This window comes from Lepidochelys kempii, chromosome 12 (genome assembly GCF_965140265.1).
Source record: "Lepidochelys kempii isolate rLepKem1 chromosome 12, rLepKem1.hap2, whole genome shotgun sequence".
Classification (NCBI taxonomy): Eukaryota; Metazoa; Chordata; order Testudines; family Cheloniidae; genus Lepidochelys; species Lepidochelys kempii.
Genome location: NC_133267.1, coordinates 40105602 through 40128561, shown reverse-complemented (window position 1 = coordinate 40128561; position 22960 = coordinate 40105602). Strand labels below are relative to the sequence as shown.

Sequence of the window (22960 nt, the reverse complement as noted above, 5' to 3'; positions counted from 1 at the left end):
GTGCTTTTCACCTCACAATTCCTCTATTTTAGTGACTAATTTGTTTCTAGTTGTATATAGTTAATTAGTATCCTTAATATAGTATGTGTTAGCTTTAGTTTAAGTATTTCCTTGGTGATGCCCTCACCAGGATGTCATGCTGTCTGGAGTGGTTTGCAACCATGAGTGCCAACCTCCGGGCAGACACCCCAAACTGGTTGTATGTTCTATAGTTAGATTTCACCAACCAAGTAACAAGTGTGAATTCCTGAAGCACTATAACAGTCTTACTATGGATTCATAGACCGTCCCCATAGGTATTCTAGTCTACCTTGCCACCCAGACAAGCTGGACTTAGTGATAGGTGGTTGCTATGCACCAAAGATCGCAAAAGATTCAGGTTGCTTCCAGTCCCAAGAGACCAGTCACTTAGCCCAGGTCAATTTGTACCTCAGCTCTCACACCAAAGACAGCGCTTGTAGCCAGTCCTATAGTAAATTAACTAAGGATTTATTAACTAGGAAAAAGAAATGAGTTATTTACAGGTTAAAGAAGACAACATATATACACAGATGAATGAGTCTGTGGTTCCAAAAGGTGACAGAGTTGTAATCTCTCTGCACTGAATGTCTTTTAGGACTAACACAGGTTGACCTTGGGGATTTCTGCTTCTGTTTCCTGGCTCCAGCCGTGTAACAGTCCAGACAGCAAAGAGAGAGAATTTTCCTGTGTCCCTGTTTTTATTCTTCTCTTTCAGCATTCAAGCTGATGATATGGGCTTTCTTGCATGTAACACCTTCATGGGTCTGAGAGGGCCATTAACCACAATGGCCCATTTAGTTTTGATAGCCCTCCTTGATGGGCAGTGGACATTCCACCTGACTGGGTACACAGGTTCAGAGCAAGCATTTTTACAATTACAAAGCAAAACTTATATATCACCTTATAGAATGGGATCCAGATATTACAAGTGAAATTAATGCATTCAGCAACTTACAAGCATTTCATAATCTGAACACTAAACACATTCTTATAAGTCTGTATTGCAAAGGTTTCAAATTACTCCTGAAAGGTATAGAGTAAAATTTAGAGGTCTCGGAATGAACAAGATGAGTCAGAGAGAGTGTGTGTAAATTGCGTTCCCATGAGAATATGGGCCAAGGGGAAGAGGGCAGAGAATTAGGGCTAGTTTGATCTCTTTGCCCAGAAAAAGTTCTTGAGCATGTGTTATGAAGAGATCAGATGCCATATGGCAGTGGTTCTGATCCTATTTACCATTGTGGGCCACAGCCAATACTACCTCCTATGGCCCTGAGGATGTCAGATGGGCTGCAGCTCTGTGCTGATTGGGCTGCAATCCGGCGGCAGGTTGAGAACCACTGCTATATGGGATAAACCCCTGGATTCTGTCCAAAAAGCAGCAGATCTTGCTGATGCTTATGTGCAAACTAGGGTATCCAGTGAGCACAAGCCCAAAAGAAAGGGCAGAAGCCTGGTATAAAGGGGAATCCATTTTATCCCTGGTAAGGAGGAGGGTTGCTTGAAGCCCAGGCATGCACATCCCCAGAATTGATCCCTTCCTAGAAATCACTCAGACCCTCTATAGAGGAGAATGGTCCAAGAAGGTGTTCCCTGTGTGACTCCCCTGAGCACATGAGAAATAATGGCCCTAAACCAGTGGTCCCCAAACTTTTTCAATTGCATCCCCCCAGGAACCATGGCAGGGGGGTTAGAAGTGACTGGAGGAGGGGAGCTGCTGCTCTTTCCCCAGCCCCTTCCCTGGTGGCAGAGGCCAGTTACTGCAGCTAACCGGACTTTGTGTCCCGGCGGCTGGAGCAGAACTGAGGGGCAGAGCAGGGCTGAGTGGCACTCCCTCTGCACCCCCAGGGAGCTGGCCCAGGCTCACTGCATGCCCCCCCCTGAATATTTTTATGTGCACCCCTAGGGGGAGTGTGCCCCAAAGTCTGAGGACCACTACCCTAAACTAAAAGAAACTAAGCCCACATCCCATCCAACCCAGATTAATTAAACTATCTTTAACCTAAAGGTGCCCCCAGGCCCCTGATTAACTTGGAGGTGGACATGAAATTTATTGAAGTTGCAAGATGTAAATGGCAAAGAATGCCTAGTGTGGCGAGAGACTGGGGCCCAGGTTTCTCTGGTTAGGGAAAGCATGGTCAAAAGAGAATGGCATGGCATTGGGAAGATAAAAAATTCCTATACCTGTGACTAAGGTACATTTGGAGTGGGAAGGTTGAGAGGGCATCCTAAAAGTTAGGATGTTGGATTGTGTATTTCAACAGAAATGCTGGACTATGACTAAAACTGTTAAGATTGTAATCCATGGTAAAGAGGAATACGGTTCTGTGACCTCTGATGGGAATATATAAAACCAATCATATTAACTTCTTTGGGGTAGGAAGCTAAATGTTTTCTAGGGTAGGGAGAAGAATCTCAGGACAATAGAGAGAGCTGGCGGTGGGGGGGTATAATTAAGTTGTTCTCTGTGTATCCTTCTTGACTATCCTACAAGTATAGGATTTCCGTGTTTATAGCCAAGTATCTCAGTGATTTCAGCATTTCTACTGTACTGTTATCCTCTGAAAGGTATACTATTGCTTTTAGCCACTTTTTTTTTAATTTGTCTGGGAATGTGTTGTTTAAGTAGTAAATCAGAACCTGTTGGAGGCTTTTATAGCATGTTACTATCCTAATATTCCACAGATGATTCCAGCTTTGTTTATATGACTCAGGAAAAGTGAGATGGTGGGGGAATCTTGTTTTGTTTGTGGAAGTGTTGTTACAAGGCTGGAACAGAATTGTGGGACGATGACCGATGGTTATGCAGGACAGGGAAGGTGGGAGAAGCTTCTGAATTTCTGATATACAGTGCAAGCTTGTCTTTTTGCCAGTAGTCCAGAAACCCATTAGCACAAGTAAATATTTTTCCCCTGTGCCTAATTCTTCCGTCAAGTTTCTATTTGCTGCTCTGGTGCTGATGCCCATGTCTATAGCACTTTCATGTAGTTTGTGTGCTGATTATCTCTCCAGGACAGCTAGGCCTTGAGCTTCTTAGGACACTTCCTGCTAAGGCAATGTGAGGGTACTGATGGAGATGCACTGCCACAAAAGACCTTTCTATTGGTAAAGATTTAATGACCTTGCACTGCTTCATCTTTGTAAGACACCTTCTGCTTATTTATCTACATACAGTTCCGTCAGCCCAGATCTATTCTTAAAACAACAAAAGAAACCCCAAGACTCCGATAGCCACCTGGCCAACGTGGCTCACAGACTTGACCAGAGATCACTAAAAAATATAAACCCTTATTTTTAACACTATAAAAGCACCCAAAATATTACATACAAATTGGTCAGTTATCTAAAATCCCACACACTTAAAATAAAAAAGTCACATACAGAAAGCCTTCAGAACACAGATATACCATGAAAATAGCCACAGGCATCAGCCAGAGACATCGTCCCATGTGCCTCATGGGAATGACGGAGTAAGCAATCAGAAATAAGTAATCCAGATGCAACCGCATCATCCTCTGTATGGCTGAAGGTAGGCTGAGAAAAAAACATCCCTTCTCAGAGTGACTCCTGTTGTAAGAAGCAGGAATGGACAGCTAGCACCTTGCGGATTAACAAACACAAGACCACAGAATTGCAAAGAAGTATCTTCAGGAATGTTCTAGATGCGGTTCCTCCTGGCCCATCTACCAAACATATTTACCCTGGTCTCACTTTGCTCACTCCCTGGGCTGTGATTGCTAACTTTCTTGGTTTCCAACGTTCTTCCAGCTGTGGTGGCTGAGGTTGGAGCCGGTGCTTTGCTCCCAGTGGAAGAGGCTGTTTGGGGCTCCACTTGCACAGGAATTGCAGAGACTGAGGAAATGCCAGCATTCTGCTACTAGGTAAGTCTGAGGATCCTGAATATCAGATTGCAGGCAGAAATGAGAATGCACTCAAAGCAATGTATCTTTCTGTGGAAAAATGAAGTGTGCGAGCCTACTCTCTGAAACAGATTGCCGGACTTTCCGCTGGCACTATGACATGCTAAGGGGGACAGGAGATTTGCAGGACAGCTTTATACATAGATTCATTTATGGATTTTAAGGCCAGAAGGAACCATTATAATCTCTTAGTCTGGCCTCTTACATAACACAGGCTAGAGAATGTCACCATTTCATCTTGGGAGAGTGCCAAGCAGTCCAGGAAAATATAGATCCTTTGTGGAATAAAGCAGAAGACAAGAGTTATTGTTAGACAACAGAGACAGGAAAATAGCCTTGTGCAGTGGTGGTGAGTCAAATGAATTGACATCATAGTGCCCTTTTCACCCCTTGATTTGGAGTCCTCTCTCTGATCCTCCTACTTTTCATGAATGCTCATCTTGGTGCTATGCTGCACATCGGTTGACCCTCCCGCAAACACCTCTACTCCTTCCTGTTCAGGGTACTGCAGCTTTACTGATTTAAAGCAGTAGGTGGGCAGAAGTGGGAACTCGTATGTTTGACACTTCTAGTTGATGGCCCTTGTAGGCAATAACTGGATGCTCCCATTCTGATAATCTTACTAGTCCTAAAAGCTAAAATAATAGATTTTTGAGTTAGAAAGTTTGTGACTGAACCATCCCCAGACCTGACCTTTGGGCAGATGGGTTTGGTGTGGCCACAATCCCTTGGTCAGATGTTTTGGAGAACTGCCTATATGTAGGAACAAAAGTTGGGGAAAAGAGGTCTCCCAGGCAGAAAGACCTTGTCTCTTGATCCCTTACTCTATTGTGGCCTTGACTAGAAGTCCTGATTTCTCTCCTTGCTCTCACCCATGGGTATCCCTCTCCTGAATGATTACATTGTTTTCATCTCCCAGCTTCCTCTCTTTAGAAGCAGAATTTTCCCTATCTGATACACCCTGGATTTCTGCGGCCTTTCTACACTTCACTGTTCAACAGCAAGCAGCGCATGGAAGAATGAGAGATGTGCTGAAGAGAGTGGGGTCTGATACAGAGCAGGCAAGATTAGACATCTTTAACTCTTTGCAGTTCTCTATTTGCAATTGTTCTTAAACCATTAGTAAATATAAACTTGATTGTATTTATTTGTAACACTAAGAGAAATAACTGTCCACTGCTATTGTCTTGTCCCTTGTAAACCTTGTTGTTAAATCTGGTTTCTGGGAGGGATGTGGCTATAAATTCCTGCCTCTTCCCCCCAAACCCCATGGGTAAAGTGGTGTCAGATCTGTATAACTCAGCTTGTTGGAATTTTCTGATAAGTGAGGAGGAGAAAGACAATTCTTCCCCACACACTCCAAAACCAAAAGCCAGGGGAGAGTGCTGAGAAGATAGTTGGAACCACTGGGGCTGCAGGTCTCCTGCCTGTTTAAGGCAGCATTGGTGCAGTCTGAAAGGAATTCCAGCTTGGCCTGCTCAGCTAGGAGGTTGATGGCTGAGAAGTGTACACAGGACATGAATAAGGGCACTTTCTGCAATGCTGAGAGGAGAGCCAGAGAACCCCTGAAAATTGAGTAGATCCAGGAATTTTCTCACGGGTGGCTGCCATTTTCCCCAATTAACTCAGTGACCTTTGTGCACAGGGACTGTCATGGGGAGGGGGAAAGGAAATAGCTGCACAATCAGAGCAGTTGAGTATTTTTTTCAGGGGAAAGGTGGTGTTGTTGCCCCGACTTTTTTTTTTTTTTTATTACAGAGCCTTCTCCCAATGCAGGGAAGTTCTTGGAGAAATCTTTTTATGTTGACAATTTGCATTTCAAAATATGCAACAAAATTATCCCTGTACAGGTAGTAACTTACATGAGTGGGAAATAAGCAGTCCTGCCTTTTCCTGCCATTGGGTCAATGATTACTACTATTGCTATTTATGTACGTTGTGGTAGCTCTTAGAGGCTCCAGTCAGGGATGAGAGCCCCGTTACCCTGGGTACTGACCACACATGAAATAAAAGAAGACAGCTCCTGTCTCAAAGGTCACAATTTAAACATATGGCGAAGACAAACAGGAGAAAGGACAGGGTAACAGTGCAGTGACTGAGTTTGGTTAAATGAATAGCAGTCAAAACAAACTAACTGCCTAGCCACTGATCTAGGGTCAAATTCTCCTCTTACAGCAGGACAACTGCCCTGACTTCAGTGGAGTTGCTCAGGTGTAATGTGAGAAGGACTTTTTTTCACGGTGTACAGGGTTGGCACTGTGCTGTGCAGTTGGAGAAGGGTAAACTATACTGTTATGTGAAGCTGGAGCGTGGTGTTTGGATCAGTTAGCCCTGTTTGGGAATGAAACAGTGTGGAGTAAATTTTAGGGGAGTTCCATACACCTCATTCACATTTAATCCTGGCTTGTTAGCAAATTATTTATATTTTTGCCCATTCTGTCTCTCTGGGTCTGTTGGATTTCAGTGGAGTTAAAAGGTGTGCTCCTGCTTTTTCCCCTCAGATATCCTAGTCTGTAGTGTACATATGTTGTACATAAATCTTTTTGGCTGGTTCAGCTGTCATATTTCTTAGAAGGAAAGAGGCCTTATTTGAATAATGGTACAAGTGAAAACCAGGGTTGGTCTTACCCTGATCACAAAACCACCCGAGTTTTACCTGAATGGCACAGCCCCAGAACAGGAATAATAGGCCTGTTGGATGGTAGGACTGAGGGCACTGCCAGAGGTAGGAGGGTGCGTAGCATGTGCTTGCAATATGCTTTTGCTTGGGCAGTACTTGCTTGAAGATTACTTATCTGTGGATGTGGGGAAGGCTGTCAATTATTTTTGCTTACTGACTTTCAATGAGCCTCATTCCTGCTGTTAAGAATTATGTGATTAATATGGAGTTTTGCCAGAAGAAGAAATGGACTCTGGCTTCAAGACTTCCAGTCACTGCGACCCTAGTTTCACCAGCTGTGTCAGCTCCCAGAGTGCTGTGCAGGCTTGGGGCCCTCTTGAGCCACAGTCTTCCTGGAAAGAATCCCGCTACCTGTGACAAAGCCAGAAAAGCCTTGGGACATGTTTGGGGGGCTTACTTCATGAATGGAATATACACATTTCAAGTCAATATTGATGATATCAATAATATGCAGCCTTTTTCACTTGTAGCTCCTAGTGTGTCTGCTGTTCTTTTCACTCATGGATCTCATCTTCACCAGATTAGCACCAAAGGTAAATCTAATTCCTGTCTCATTAGACTGTATGGGTTTTAAAAGGCTGGCTTGCCACCTAAAAATCCCTTAGGCCAGCACTACCAAGCTTGATGGGATCCTCCTGCTAGAGGAAGAAGTAAGGAATGTCCCAAGAAGAGCATGATGGAAGTCCTTGCTCTCTCCTGCTTTGCTCAAAAGCCAAACACAGCAGCCCTCCTTTAATTATGACACCACCTTCCCCACCATGTTAGTATTTAATATTTGTCTTTCTGGCTGACTCACTGTTTTCAAACCTCCCATTCAGTGGACTTTATACCTCACTCCCCTACTGCTTGAACTAATACAAATAATGCTGCTTAGCTTTTGTATAGCATTTTGCATTTATTATTGGTCACTTTCCATAGGGCAAGAAATAGACATGGCACTTTACAGGAGATAATGTCCCAAAGAGGGAGCAGAATCCCTGTCCTGACAATCTAACAACGCAGACCAAACAGAGAGGTTAGGGACCATCGCAGCTGGATTACTTTGTGCAACAAGGTTTTGGGGATTTCTTTTTAAGGGAAGGTGTTTGGCAAAGATTGATCTGAGAGGCTGTTCCAAGCAGAGAGGTGATGTGAAAGGAGGCTTGGAGACAAACTGGTCAGGAGAGAAGCATGAACTCTGGGAGAAGATGGGGTAGAGCTGGAGAATGCTGTCTATTAACTAATGCCCATAATACTCTGTGAAATAAGTGGTGACATGTTCCCCCTTTTAAAAGATGCTGCGGGGAAGCGACTTGCCCAAGGCTACATGCTGAGAACTGCCTGGAAATGCTTTGGTCATAGGCTGGTCCTTGCTGTTACTTTTTCTGCAGCTTTTGATAACCACTGGTTACAGCATGCTTTCCGCCTTGGTCCAGGGTGATCTGAAGCCTCCTGCGTTAGCATCAATGCATTTGTCTGCAGAGAGGTGGAGGAAGAGGCTCTGTCTGTGCCTTTAATAGTACGAATGCTGCCACTGACACCACTTTTGATAAACCTTCACCATTACTGGGGCAGTTCTTTGTCTGAAATATAACCGCAATTCAGTCCGGGGTGTGCATGCTCTTTTCTGAACTACACAGCAAGGGACAGAGTTTCAGAAATCTTTGGAATGGTGCCTGGAGATCCTCGGATGCTTGGAAGAACAAGGCGTGTCCTGGCTCGCTCTCTTTCACTCAGCAGAGAAAGGTGCGTAGAACTCTCCTTCCCAACTTATGGGAATGCAAAATTTGGTACCAGGTGCTTTAAAGGATTACCTTTTGGGTCTGGTGAATATATTTGTCTGAAGGAGCCTCCCCACACTGTAAGCAGCACAGAGAAAACCACCCCTTGTGGGGCATAAAGAAACGACTCTAGGAGTCTACGTAGTAGCACTTTGATTTCTATCAGCTGCTGTGTCGAGGCAGGAGCCCAGTGAGGGGTTGCCAGATCTTCACTGAATGTAATAAATTGCTGTTTAGAGGGAGCTGAGTCCAAACAGCTTAAACCACACAGTAGCTGACAATCCATATGAATAAGTTACACAAATTCAGTACTGTGCCACCTGCTAGAGACAGGCTTGAAAACCATCAAGCACTCTTCCATGAGAGTGACCTGATCCAAACTTCAGATTATGCACAGTCTCCAGCTGTTGCCTGGAAGGCACTATGCCCAGCATTTGCACTGCTGTAGAAATATCTGGAGAGACCCAATGATGATCTAAGACATTTTACCCTTCTCCTGTCTTTGGATATTGCAGACCGTGGACTGTATCAAATTCTACACAGTGCTGCCTCAGACCAATACATCAGCCTGTTGCCTATTGCATTCTACAGGTAACAACAAAAAATGTTAAGGGAATTGTTTATGGGAGAAGAAAGTGGTTGGTTGCTCACATGCCCATTTCTAAACATGTCTAAGCTCGACTCAATCACAGAACAAGTGTGTGTGCAGGGAGAGAAATCCTAATGGGATAGTGTGATAGAAAAATTTGATTGCCATGAGTTTGGGATGGCTGTATTACTCAATGGCAAAGATACTGCACCCAACATGGCTGTATTGGCCACTTCAGGTGTAGCCAGTGTCTTATTGGTGAAACAAACTGGTAACTTGCAAAGCTAAGAACACTTGTAACCCTCTGAAAGCTAATGCTACTTCTGCTTGATAGTCCATGAAAGCTTTCCCTGCTCTCCAGGATGTTCTTGCAATCTTACTGTTTTCATCAACTCGGCAGAACTATGATTTCCAGATGATATAATTCCATCTTCTCTTGCTAGAAGTGTCCATTCACACTTCCCGGTGTTCTGAGGGGTGGGAGTAGTGTCCAGTGCTGAATACAGCACGTCTGATAGTGAAATCCCACATTCAAGGTGGTGAAAATGCTGGTTGTACCTTTGCCCCTAATGTGTTTAAAGATGTATGGTGAGATGCTGTTGAGGTGCTTCCTCCTGCACTGTATTCATTCTATACCTTGTGTGATTCCCTCTAGCCTTATCCCCTGCTTTCACCAAAACCTACTTAACAGAGAGCAAACCTTCCTTTATGTTGCTGTTGACATGTATACCCAGCTGCTTCGACTCTACATAGAAGGGGAGAATCCTCGGAGATCAGATCAGGGGGGACAAAGCCTACCCAGCGTGAAGCACGTGAGTGGCGTTCGTTCTCTTCTCTTACCTAACTGAATTTTACTTTGAAGGCCTCCTAGCCATAATACCATTTATTCACTTGCTTGTACAAAGTATATTTACTTTTCTTAATGGCTGACATACCATTGATACTTGTACAGTACCTAGTCCAGAGGGGCTCTGATATTGCCTAAGGCCTGGAGGTGCCATAGTCATACAAATAATTGTCAGTGTGGCATATAAGAACGATCAAGTTGGAGTGCCATCATAAAATAGACATGCCCATTAACCTTGCTATTAGAGGACCTTAGAGTGCACTTTAATTTTACATGTGGTGAAGTTATCTTCTAATCTGTAAATAGGATAAATTAAAGTACCTAAGCCACTTGTAAAAGTGAACATTCTTTTAATAAAGATGAAAGTGAGGATTTCAAGTGACTTTGCTTTCTGTCTTGAACCTGATGTCTTTTCACTAGGTGGATTCTTTAGAGGTGTTAACTAAGGCTCGTCAATTTCTGCTACATTCAATTGCACGGTGCCCTAAAAACAGCTTTGTACATATACAACAGGTATGCTAAATCCTCCTCCTTCTCGCTTTTATCAAGTCATTGTAAGCTCCTGCCTACCCTCCATTTAATGTCTGCGTGCATGCAGCCCTCAGTCTTTTTTGCAAGACTAATCAAGAACTAGCACTGTCCCCAAACCATACAGCATTTAAATGCCACTTTCATAGTACTTTTCTGGTAGTACAGATCCACTGTTTGTGCGGAGTCGGCTGTTGCCTGACCCCCAAACCATGCTGTCTCTCTTCTCTAGCGGAGGCAGGCTGAGCTGGTGCTGATCTCAGGTTGCTTTGAAGAAGCAGTAATGGGCCTCTAATACCAGTTGTTTTCTTTTTCCTCCCAGTTACTGGATCCCTGTGAAGAGTTTGACCCAGAGGTGAAAGCTGCCCTCTTCCATTCCTGGAAGCCCAGTGTAGCTGAGGATTTGTATGATGAACCAGTCCTCTTCTGAGCGATACTGGTGGAAAACTGTAGCTAAGGCAAGGGCAGCAGAGAAAGACGTGTCTAACTCTGCAGCTGCAGAAAGTGTTTACTAAGATCATTTTTGTGGAATCCAAAGAAATGGATTGACAGGAAAAACTATCAGCTGTTCTCCATCTTTGTAACCAGGACTACTTGATTCAAATTACTTTGTAAATAATTTATTACAAGCAAAACCTTGAAGCTCTTGTTAATAATAAAAAGTAGGTTAAATTTTTCTCTTTAGACTTGCTTGGGGAATTGTAATTTTAAAAAGCCTTGTTTTAAGTCACTCCACTGTCCCATATAACTGTAGACCCATCTGAATAGGAACTACATACATGCCTGCAGTTTATGCAAATACTTAACTGATGTGGTACAACTTGGTTTCTATCACCACGTGGGGAAGCGTAGAACACCCAGTTCCTTTACATTCGATGGAGACTGTTTAGTACAACACTGCTGAAATTGATCTAAGCATGGAGAATCACAGCACAGTAAAAGCTTTTTTTGTTTCTGAGCAAGCTGAAGCTATTTCCACTGAGGTGGGTTTTTTTTGTTGAGAATCTATTAAAATGTATATTAAAAATTCCCACTCTGCTGAATGGTTTATACAAGGCTGGATCAGTACACACCTCCAGCAGCCCTTCAAGTAGGCTCCTGTTGCGCAGTCAGTTCTGGTTTTACAGCCTGGCTTTCCACAGTCCCTGAAGGATTCAACATGAGAATTTGCTCAGGCTCCAGTGGCTTGGCTTTGTCCTGAGTCTGGGTCAGAGGATGCACCATGGACATGTGGACATTAAGGTTATGGGCCTTTTCAAAACGCTTTCCACACTGGTCACAGGCAAACTCCAGCTCGGTCTCAGCTTTGTGTTTGGTCATGTGATATTTGAGAGACGCTCGCTGCCTGCACTGGAAACCACAGATTTCACATCTGGAAAGCAAAACACAATTAGAGCAACACTACAGTGGCCGCAGCAGTTCATCCCTAGTAAGAAACTAGGGTAACTCCTCACTGAACAAAAAGGCTTCACACCTCAAAAGATTGTATTAAAAAAAATCTTCTGTTCCTGCTCAGCAATAATCTGGGTAAATGGGTTTAGGAATATGAAGAATAAGATAGGTGACACCGAATACTATTTCAGCAGAACATCTCTTGTGCATGGGGCGGGGAAGATACTGGAGCAGCACAGTACAAGAAATGCTAAGCTACTGAAGGCATCTCATTCATAGATTCCAAGGCCAGAAGGGACCATAGTGATATAACACAGGACATAATGTAGGAATTATGGGGAAGTTCTATCTTTTAGAAAAACATCCACCCTTGATTTAAGAAGTGCCAGTAATGGAGAATCCACCACAACCCTTGGTAAACCATTCCAATGGCTAAATACCCTCACTGTTAAGAATGTACACCTTATTTCCAGTCTGAACGTCTAAGACAATGGCTAGAAGTTGTACCTTTCTCTGCTAGATTGAAGAGCCCATTACAAAATATTTGTTCCCCATGTAGATAATCTAGTCATCCCTTAACCTTCTCTTTGTTAAACTAAACAGATTGACTCAGAGCTCAGTCACTACAAGGCACGTTTTCTAATCTGTTACTCATTTGCAGGGCTCTCCAATTTATCAACATGTTTTTTAAACTGGGGCTAGCAGAACTGGACACAGGATTCCAACAGCAGTTGTACTAGTGCCAAACAGAGGTAAAATAACCTCTCTGTTTCCCTGTTTATACATCCCAGGATCACAGTTAGCTCTTCTGGCCACAGTGAGCACTCATGTTCAGCTGATTATCCACTACACCCCACCAATCTTTTTCAGAGTCACTGCTTCCCAGGATAGAGTCCCCTATCCTGTAAGTATGGCCTACATTTGTTCCCAGATGTATATGTTTATATCTATATTAAAATGCGTATTGTTAGCACCCAGTTTATCAAGCAATCCAGACTTCTCTGAATCAGTGACCTGTCCTTATTACTTACCAATTTTTGCATCTACTGGGAGCTGAGGCAACACAAATTAGAAAGCTTGAGAGTGAGCCTGCAAAGGGAGTGCAGTGGGGTGGAGCTCAAAGGAATCTTGGAAGCAGATAACTGTCTAGCTAGTTTGACCAGTAAAGGGAGACTCACAATTGGTTCAGATCATGATTAGTCACAAACCCAATGTACAGCCAGGAAATGTCTCCCTTTAGTTACATCACCTCCCTGCTGGTACGCTGAGAGGGCAGAGAAATCCCTACACTTCCTAGCATAGGCAGCAGGTCCACCAGGACTCTGTTTTCCAGTCATGAAAGGACTTCTTCCAGGCCCTAGTTTATTTGAACTTTTCTGAACCTGACTTCAGAGAAGTGTCTCTAAATGAATTCCTTACCTTGGCTTTCAGAAATGTGACCACTACCTAATCTCCCTCAACTTCCAATCTGCATTTTCTGATGAAAACGTCAACATCTTACAGTAAGATTCTTGGATGGGGCCTTTTTCTAAACAACATTTAACTATACACTCCATGACTAGTGGAAGGAAACCATACAGATTCCACATTATGGTTTTCAGTATTCTTTAATCAAAGTGCTGCAGGGTTTAGGAAGACTGAACAAATAGGTCACACACACTTTAAGAAGCTAGTAGGGCTTCACATTTTAAAGGGGTCTAATCAGTGACCCTGTCTATTCATTTACTTTATTACACCACTATGATGTGTATAAGGACCAAAGTGCACTTACTGGAGGGGCTTTGCTCCTGAATGGCGCATCTGATGGACTGAGAGGTGTTTACGTTGTTTGAAGGTCTGCCCACATTCATCACAGATATAATTCCGTACCTCTGCAGGGAGAACAGAGATGGTGAAGGAGTCACTGGCACTGCTGACACCTTAGCACCTCAAATGTTGATACACAGAAGCCCATGTTTACCGGAAGCAATTTAAGCTAAACCATGAAGTTCCTTCACTAGCACCTGATGTGGGAAATAGCTCAAATCCTCCCAGAAGATAGCATAGCCTGGGGGCCTATCAGTATCAAACAAACAGTGGAAAGGTGGGGAGGGGTGTTAAGCAAATACCACAGTGACAGGGCAGTTTCATACCCAACACAAGGTCTTGGCACAGTGAAGTCATCATCTTGTTCTTGCATAACACCCTCCCTTCGGTTGTGAGCAGCCACTGTCAGCAGGAAGTACCTGTATGAATGAGTTTCACATGGCGCTGTAGGTACCGATCGATCATGAACACCTTGTTGCAGCCAGGGTGGGGACAAGGCCTCTCCCGCACTTCTTCATGATGCTCCTTTATGTGTTTCTAAAAATAAGGATTGGAGACAGGAGTCTTTTATACCCTACTAGGGGTCAGAAGTTAGTTCACACTCCTAATCAATAGCTTACATAGCACAAGCCAGAAGGCTCAGTGGCAAAAGTCAGCAATGCAGGCCTACACATCCCAGCTAGTTTCACTATATGAAACAACTCAAGCTTGCATCCAAGCCTGAAAGTCCATTGTTCTGTAGGACTTTAATAGAACATTGTTAAACAGTCTTTCCACCAACATTAGGCACAAAGCAGCTCATTTAGCCAGCAGCATTTCCAAAAGGGCTCCCCAGCAAGCCAATGGCTGAACATCAGGACACAGCATGCGTCAGAGACCAGTTCCTCTTTCCACTTGGAATGGAACAAAGACCTCTGACACTACACGGGTCACACAGCTGAACTATTCACTTTGACCTACCCCATCCCCATCGTTCAAGAGAAGGGAACAGAATGCCCAGATACCATTCTTAATTCTCTACTCACATGAAAGGTGTCTCGTCCCCCTTTAATAGCTCACAGCACCTACACTGGAAATAACACAAGCCACATGTTAATTCTTAACTTACCTTCATGCCATCGGCCCCTCTGTACACCGCTGTGCATCCCTGGTAAGGACACTTGTAGATGGTAGGCAGCTCCTCCCTGAAAAACAGAGAATTACGCCAGTGAGACTGTGCTCATCTCAAAGGGTCTCATGCCTCCTTGCTCAGTTCAGTTACCTTTCACATTTGATCTTTTTTTTCCAGCCTGGCTTTGGTCCTGGCTTCTTTCTTATTTTGGGCTCTTCAGCCTTCTTCGCTTCTTTATTTTCACTCTTTTTGTTGGACCCCCTATGGCAAAGAACAACAATAGAAAGAGATGAATGAGAATGTTTGATATTTCATTTTTATTTAATTCAAGTCTAATTTCAACTGAAATGGCCCAACTAGCTCAGCCATTTAACCTGAGAGTAGCACAGTAAAGGTCTAGAGAAGCACACGTGCTCTCTGCACATGAGTGGGGGAGGAGGAGGAATGCAGCCCCTGATAGATCACATTCACCTGCTGTGCAGCTCAGTGAATCATTCTACTGAGGCTCCGTAAATCACATCTCTACGTGCCAACAGGTTAGGAAGGGAGTGAGGGAGATGTGGAAAGTTTGAGTTCTGGGTCATGTGAGAGAAAAAAAAAAATTTCTTCCCTTGGTTGGCCTCCCCCATCCCAAAAAAAACCAAAGAAGTGGGTCAAGGGACGCTAATGCCTATGCTATACCTATTCTGTGGATAAACAGAGGCACCAGAACCAAGTTCAGTGTTTAAAAAAGCCCCTTACTTCTTTTCCGGATAAGGCTCAAAGGAGTCATCTGAAGATTGCAAGGTTCTCTTATCATTTTCATCTTCACTCAAGAAGTCTCTGAGAAAGAGAAGAAACTTTATTATACATGGTTTGGATGAAACTTCAGCACTAACACTCCAATTTGCTGGTTTCTTTAGCAGACATCAATATTTGTTCTTTAATCTCCTGCACAAAAAGTTATGGCAACTGAGGTGCAAAACAGTCTCTTCCCACATCATCTCTTAAAGCAAGAAAGAAAACCACATGCCAAGGAACACTTGAAACTGCAAAATCTACTACTTTGGAGACTACAGCACAGCAAAAATAAATGAGTATTGTAATGAGAAAAAAGTCTGGCCATGCAGTTAAAGAGAATTATTGGAAGTTGTAAGAGTGGAATTGTCACAACCAACCTCTGCAATAGGACAGGCAATTTTGCAGAGCAAGAACGTAATACAATTGTTCTGACACAAAGTTAATTACTCTGCAGCTCATTCCACATTCTCCTAACAGCAGCCAATAGGCTTGGGCTTTTTATCCTAGTTATAGAAACCAAAATAATCCTGGGGTTAAGAAGGAGACGACAGAGCATTCTGGCATCTTCTATGTAAGATTTTTCAGGCTCTCAGCTACATTTTGTAATTAGGCTTGCAAATGGCAGGTTAGTACTTTTGACACAGAACAACTCTACTAAACGGTCACTTATTTAGGAACTTTACTTTAGACACCCTCTTTTGGGAATCTTGACCGAATCTTCTTTCACTGTTACGCGGGGTTATGATGATCGCAAAAATTGAGAGGCTCTAAGTGTCATTTACTGCCACTCAGCAAGTTCACATCAAACACGCTCCTTTTGTAAGTAAAGACAAGATTTCGCTAAGTGCAGTCCGATATCTGACAACCAAGATGGAGTCTCCTTTAGATATCCACACCAATGACTATTCTGGAATCCAGACTCTCAGTAGCTGAGAACGAACGAGAACTATGAGAACGAACTATGAGACTGAATACGAAGCTAGATGGACCTGCAGTGCTGGCAACCATCTCACCAGACCCAGCACAGAGCTGGGCAATACCAAACTGGGTCCTTGAAAGACATAGGGCAGCTCTGCTGGGAAACTTTTTCAGAAGCTGCTAAAACATCTATCAGGGACTCCAAATGCCATTTAAAGAAAAATGGGACACAATTAGGAAAAACAAATCCGGGGTGTCAGCTCAGTGAATTTTTATCAAGATCACTACAAAAAAAGCAGTCTGCCAGATGCTGGGTCCAAGGGAGGAAGGGGGTCTCCCATGACCAGGTCACACTGGAGAATGAGATCCCCTCAGCTGACCATTTTCATGCTTGCAAAGAACATTTAGGCTATTTTAAACCCACTCTTCTCTCACCCCTCAGAAAGGTCACTGAACTCGTCTTTTACCCGCTCATCCGATGTTGAAGACAGAATCTGCTTCCCACTCAACTGTCCTAGGAAATAAAAGAGAACGCTGCGTATTACAAACAAAAAGCAGCTAAAAGAAGCCAGCAAACATTGAAGAATTCACTCATAGCAGCTGGCTACGTACACTCTCTTTGAGGATGGGTTAACCACATATGCGACTGCAGAGCTTTATAAGACCTGGGGCCTTCACCTCCTATACTCTAGGAACTGTTATGGATCCTTTTTGCCCAAATGCCCATATAAACACCCTTGGTTCTGACCCATACCAGTTTCTGATTTGTAGTTGTAATATATCTGAGACTAAGCAGCTTTCAATTACATTTCCTCTTGTCAGCCCCAGGAAGTCTCACTCACGCCTTTTTCAGATGCATGATCCAGAACACAAGGTGGAGTCACCCAAACCCACCTGTTTAAAGTCAGGAGATAATCCCTAGTGGTGTCACACATGTCACCTTGAGAAGGGACAAGAGATGAAGGTGCCAAATCAGGCCTACAGGGTGAATGGAAGCAGCTCTCTTAACACTAAGTACTTACTGGTCCACTGCTGGAATCATGCTGGAAAGTTCCCCATGAATGTCTGAGGGCAGTGACCAGGCGCTCCCTGGTTCACCACACACCTGCTGTGGTGCTGGAGAGGGAGGAGGCAAGGCCATCCACCCAGCGACCCACCTTTTATTTATTAACAATGAGGGAAACTATGGTAGTGTAGCACAGGAGCGAAGAGCTAACAACTGCACTGAACTGTACAAATGGTTCTCTCTAAAACACCTGCACACGATTCATGGAACAGCCTGGGAAACACATACAGAGCGCTCCCAGATTGCAGAGGAGCCGTCCTCCCCACCAAGGCCCATTTCGCTCACTCTGCACTTATCATCTGGAATCTCCACTGGGGCAGAAGCAGGTCTCATCCCCATCAACAGATGGGGAAACTTGGGCACAAAGAGGCAAAATGACTTGCTCAAGGCCACAAAGCAAGTCCGTGGCAAAGCCACAATTTGAATCTAGGTGCTTCTGGCCCCCAGCCCTGTGCTCAGAGCCCAGCTTCCACGGTTTATTTTTAAGTACACTTCCTTTTCTGCAAAGCTCAGTTTCTAACATCAACATGGACTGAGTTTTAGGTGCTTTCGATTGCTGTCTATGCCATCCTGGAGGACCACCCATTCCAGAGGTGATAGCACTGTCAGAAAGTTCTGCATGGACCCAGCCTCCGGGTCTGGGGAAAAGGGCCTTCACCTTCCCCATACTGTTGGAGGTCACTTTTTAGGCAAACCTCTTACCTGGGGGACTGCTCAGTGGAGAGGCTGACTGGGGCAGACTTTTCTCCTGGGAAGGGACTGGACTGTCCTGTTGTGAATGAGATGAATTCCTGCTCTGTGGCAACTGATTCTCTGCGCTTAGTGGCTCTGATGTGGTCCCTTTGTTTACTGGCTGCTCGCAAGTGACTGTCCTTGCTGGGGCAAGCTGGGGCCTGGGAGCAGAAGCAGCCCCAGCATTGTCTGCACTTGCCCCGTTGTCAGTCAAACGCTGTGCTGTGCTCTTGTTCCATTCCCACGTAACAGACAAGGCATTATCGACAAGCACTGTGCTGCAATCAGAATCTGTATCCATAACATAGTCATGCCCATCTCCACAGCCCCACACGGCTCGAATTATCCCACAGTACTCGGAAGATAACACACTCTGCAGGCTTGGCACAGACTGGCAGTTCCCCGCATGGTTGTGGGTCCACGTAACCAAATTATGCAGGCACTGGGGGCTGGATGTGATCAGGTCTACTGTTCAAAGGGGAAAGAAGAGCATGCAAGCAGTTAGTCGCTTTGGCAGTACCAGGCTGTTGGACGGTGCTTACCCCCACTTGCATAGCATGGTGATGGGTTGCTCTGGTATCTATCTGCCTCTTTATGCCATGCCCAACAGCTAAGCTGAACCATTTAAAAACATCTGAAGAGTGTGGCTAGAAAACATCCAGAGTTGATGGGGAAGCTCAGGCAGGCAGAGGACCCAAAAGCACTTTTTAAAAGAACGCATCAACTGGAATTTAATGGACTGGTTTTAAAAAATAACCTGATAAATCAGGAATACTACAAAGCTGTTTTCTGCTTCTCTGCTGGCTTTGAGGGGCTTTTGGGCAGGCCCAAGAACGTGATGAGATATACTCAGTCCCAGCCCTCTTCCCCTCTCTGTGCGCCTTGCTGCCTCTTCAGCTGATGCCACTCCTGGAAACCCCCTTGTGTGGAACCTGCTAGGAGAGTGAACAGGCGAGATCCCAGAGCACTGCACGACCCAGGAAGTACAAAGGACCATGAAGAAGTGACACTGGCTAGACACACACAACTGTCAAATGCACTAAAGGAACAAACTGAAGGGAACTTCTTTAAATGACCAGATTTCAAGTTAGTGGCGTCTGTCTGAGTGTCCAGTCGAAAACCCCAAACCCTTCTTCGACAGTATCACAGAACAAACAAAAAATAGTTCCAAGTAATTCTGTACTGCGCTTACCCAAACAGGGGGCTTCTGTATCTGGCTGTGGCTGCACATCACCGCTCCTACACACAAGACAAAGCAGCACATGAAGAATCTCTTCCAGGGAGACAGCAAGTCAGGAACACAGTAGCAGCTAGAGACAGGGCAGTAACAACACTAAGGTATCTAAACGTGGCAGTAGCAGCTAAAGGATCACATGCTGTCTACAGAGAAAACAGATTCAGCCATTAGCTGTTTACAGCTGCTAAAAATACATACTGTCCAGGGAGTTCAGTGCCTGGAAATTCCACAAGTAAACTAACATATACAAATATACAGAAATTTATGACTTAAAAAATGAACGGGAATAAAAAAGCTCAACACATACTTTCCTTTTGACTTTATATGGCCTGTGGGAGACGCATTCACCCTCTGAATAAATGTTTTGAGGATGCTGCGACATTTGTAAAACTGGGCATGGCATTTCTTGCAGACATATTGCGGCAGAGCAGGATCTTGTCGGACTGCTACCCCGACCAGTCGCTGAAAATCTGTGAAGAACACTTGATCCACACGTCGCTGCTTCTCTGAGTTCTCTCCTGTTACAGGGACCTTCCCGAAAGCATTCCGCAAGCTCCGGGAGGAAAACTTCCCATGGCAGAGTCGGCAATACCCTGTGCTCAGGGCTCTACCGATTCCTAAGTAAGAAGGAAGGATGAAAATAAGTCAGTTCTTACAAATGTACAGGGACTGTCGTGTGTTTGTACAGCACCTAACACAACAGGCCAGACATGGTTGTGGCCCTTTGTTGTGCAACATTTGTACTGTGCGAACACCTATGACTTCACTCTAAGCCAGTGCACTGCCTCAAGAGTCTTGGGTGCAGAGCAACCCGGGCACTCCTTCACTCCAGCCCAACATCAAGGTAGTCATGCCTGAGGAGTTAAAGGAACAGCTGCATTGGAGAAGCCAGCAACCATTGCTGTGTAAACCTGTGTTCAGGACAAGCAAGGGCACCAGTGAAATGGGATTAAGCAGCATGATGGGACACAAACCTCCCCCTCTAGAGTTTGTCAACCCACAAGGGATTACTTCAAAGTAACACACCCCGCCTGCCTAAGGACTGAGCAGCCTGCTGGCCCAGCACCATGCCCGAGTGTGACTCTCCGACCCTCCCATGGCGGCCTACTGCACTCCTGCTGAACTACCCTGTAAAGAGGATTTCAGTTCTGCCCTTACACAAAGTGACAGTTACTAACTGGCAGCAGCAGTGACAAGTCTCTCTCAAAAACTAACTCCTCCAGGGGGTGGGTGACTACGATGCCACTGTATCCACTTACTCCCCAGCTGCATACAGACCACTGACTGACTTCTGTCCACATGGGCTTGCCCGACACCTGACCCAGCAAGGGAACACATAAGAAATTTCTGCCCACTGACCCTACAGCACATGCCTCTGAGAAGCCAGTGCAACATTTCAAATCTTAAAGCTTCACAGTGCACAGCCCCCAGTGTGCAGTAGACACAGAAACCAAGCACTGATCACTCAGGCCCTAGCCACCCTGTTAAAGTTAACAGCTGTGCTTAGCCCACTTGACAGGTCAATAATGTCAGTGTCCAGAACCCTAATAACGGCATTTGTGGAAAACTGGGTTAATGTCAGTGCAACAGCGATGTCATCCAGCCAGAACCAGAAAAGCCCATGGGCCTTCCCCAACTGGTCAGCCTTAACCTTGGCCTCCCTACACCCTCCCTGCACTACAGCTTCTCCTCCTGCCCCAAAGCCCCCACCATGCTCAGCTGAGTGCACAGCCGTTTCACAGGCTCGGGGGTTTTGTACGGGGAGGGCAGTATGTACCAATGAACGCTAGGAGGGGGACAGGTGGGAGCTGCAACCCCTTCTGATACCAGGGAATCCAAGCAGTCACCTAGCCCATTCCCCTCACCCACGTCTGCACTGAAGAGATGACTGCCTTGAACTGCACAACGCTCTGCAGATGGGGAGCAGCACATGGCCGTAAAAGCCCTCCCTGCTCAATTCGGAGTGTCTTTACAGGCAGGAGAAAGCTCAGACACTACTGATGGCTTTTGGTAGGGTTTTATCATTAGTTATATTACAAATGTTGCAACTTGACTTCATGTGCAACTGTCTCTGCTTTGAAAAGAATGTTTCCCCTTCAAACAGGCAATGTAGCGGTTTTAGGCACAACCCTCAAGGCGCACACATCTGTACAGGTTCGTACAGAATCAGTGCGCTCTCAAAGGCCACTTGTCTGCGGCGTCCAGTGCTGGCACTTCAGAACAGCCCACACGCTTGGCGGAGCGCACTGTCAGGGAGAGCTCGTACTTCCCCCCCGGAGCGAGCACCAGCTCACGCCCGGAAGCAGGGCGCTGATAACACTTGTAATTCGCATCCCGACTCGCCTCGCTGCCAGTGGAAACCTTTCATATCCATCGCATAAGGGGCGGGGGCGCCTTTAAAGGCTGAAAGGGTTAGCCAGCCTGTGCCCCAATGAGCTCATTGTATTCTGTCACACTAATCAGTGGCCGTGACTTACTGCGGACTCTACATTTCACTTGAACAGACAACTTCCTAACGCTGCTTCTTTCCGGCAGATTTCTAATCCCACAATCTGGACCAGGCACTGCTATTTCCCCCACGTCTCTCTCTTCTTCCACGAAGGAGTGCCGCCCTGCCAGCAGCTAAACCCCTCCAACCCTCTTCCCAGGCGGGCCCCACGCACGTCTCTTCGGAGGAGAAGGGACAGGGGACGGGTGTCCTGCCGCTTTCTGTGCCTGGAGTGACAGTCGCCCACGGCTCCTCCCCTGCTAGCAGAAACCGCGTTTCCCGGGCGAAGGAGCCCGGGCCCCGCCGCCCCGAGCTCCGGCTGCCGCGCAGGGCCCAGGCGCAGGGCTGCTGCTCCCGGGACGGCCCGGCCCCGGCCCCGGCCCCTCTCCCCCACTCCTCCGGGCCCTGCCAACTCCGCGGCCCCGCGGCCCCGACCCCGGGCCACCCTGCGGGGCTAGCGGGGCCTGCCCCAAGGCCTCCTGCGCCCTGGGGCCGGGCCCTCCTCGCCCGCCGGCTCGCTCCGGGGGGTGGACGGAAGCAGGGCCAGCCGGGCCGGGCACGGGAGGGCTCAGAGGCCACGGTGACGGGCGGGGCCAGACTGCCCAGAGGCGGCCCGGAGACCGGCCCCCCCAGCCCGCGGGGGCGCCAGGGCTCAGGCCCGGGGTGGGGGAGGGGCGCGGGTCGGGTCCGGTCCGGTCCGGTCCCTGCCCCGCCGGCACCCACCTGCCTCCTCGGCGCCGTCCTCCGGCTCGGGCGGCGCCGGGGCCCCGCGCGCCCCCGGCCCCGCCCCGGCCGCCGCCGCCGCCGCCGCCTCCCCCCGGGCAGCGCGGCCCCGCCGCCCGCTCCCCGCCCGGGGCTCCGGCCTGCGCCCGCCGGCGAGGGACAGGAACCGGCCGCGCCGATCCCGCTTCATCGCCGCCGCCGCCCAGGGCCCGCTGCGGGCGCCTCCCGCCTCGGCGCTGGGGCTGGCGGGGGCCGCGGCGGGGGCACAGCGGCCCCTGGCGGCCCGGAGGAGCCGAGCGCAGCCGAGCCCCGCCCCACGCGTCCTCGTGCCGCCAGCCGGGGGGGGGGCGGCTCCAGGGGGCGGC

General features: G+C 46.6%; 2 protein-coding genes across 13 annotated transcripts in view; one reads left to right on the top strand and one right to left on the bottom strand.

Moving 5' to 3' along the window:
* Positions 1-11018, top strand: part of FANCA (FA complementation group A) — a 72274-nt gene extending 61256 nt beyond the window's left edge. For 7 of the 8 annotated variants that reach the window (XM_073308252.1, XM_073308253.1, XM_073308251.1 and 4 more), the window contains 8 exons: positions 3787-3899; positions 4858-4999; positions 7089-7151; positions 8238-8343; positions 8894-8969; positions 9623-9779; positions 10235-10327; positions 10665-11018. In XM_073308252.1, the coding sequence (XP_073164353.1) occupies positions 3787-3899; positions 4858-4999; positions 7089-7151; positions 8238-8343; positions 8894-8969; positions 9623-9779; positions 10235-10327; positions 10665-10772 (858 nt within the window). In that variant the 3' untranslated portion in view covers positions 10773-11018. Of the gene's footprint in view, positions 1-3786; positions 3900-4857; positions 5000-7088; positions 7152-7988; positions 8344-8893; positions 8970-9622; positions 9780-10234; positions 10328-10664 lie in introns of those variants that run through there. The other variant, XM_073308254.1, reaches the window with a different exon arrangement.
* Positions 469-22842, bottom strand: ZNF276 (zinc finger protein 276). 5 transcript variants are annotated; one of them, XM_073308284.1, is made up of 12 exons: positions 22596-22842; positions 19692-20001; positions 19340-19386; positions 18118-18615; positions 16785-16863; positions 15393-15473; positions 14802-14912; positions 14649-14724; positions 13960-14077; positions 13506-13605; positions 11416-11714; positions 469-4213 (listed from the first exon to the last, which is right to left on the bottom strand). In XM_073308284.1, exons 1-11 carry the CDS (start codon positions 22783-22785, stop codon positions 11429-11431), a joined length of 1896 nt encoding a protein of 631 aa, XP_073164385.1. In that variant the 5' UTR covers positions 22786-22842; the 3' UTR covers positions 469-4213; positions 11416-11428. The 5 variants fall into 5 exon arrangements, with proteins under 5 accessions (XP_073164385.1, XP_073164384.1, XP_073164387.1 ...); XM_073308283.1 differs by lacking the exon at positions 469-4213 and having other exon boundaries at positions 4374-11714; XM_073308286.1 differs by lacking the exon at positions 469-4213 and having other exon boundaries at positions 4374-11714; positions 18520-18615.
* Between the last annotated feature and the right edge of the window lie 118 nt (positions 22843-22960).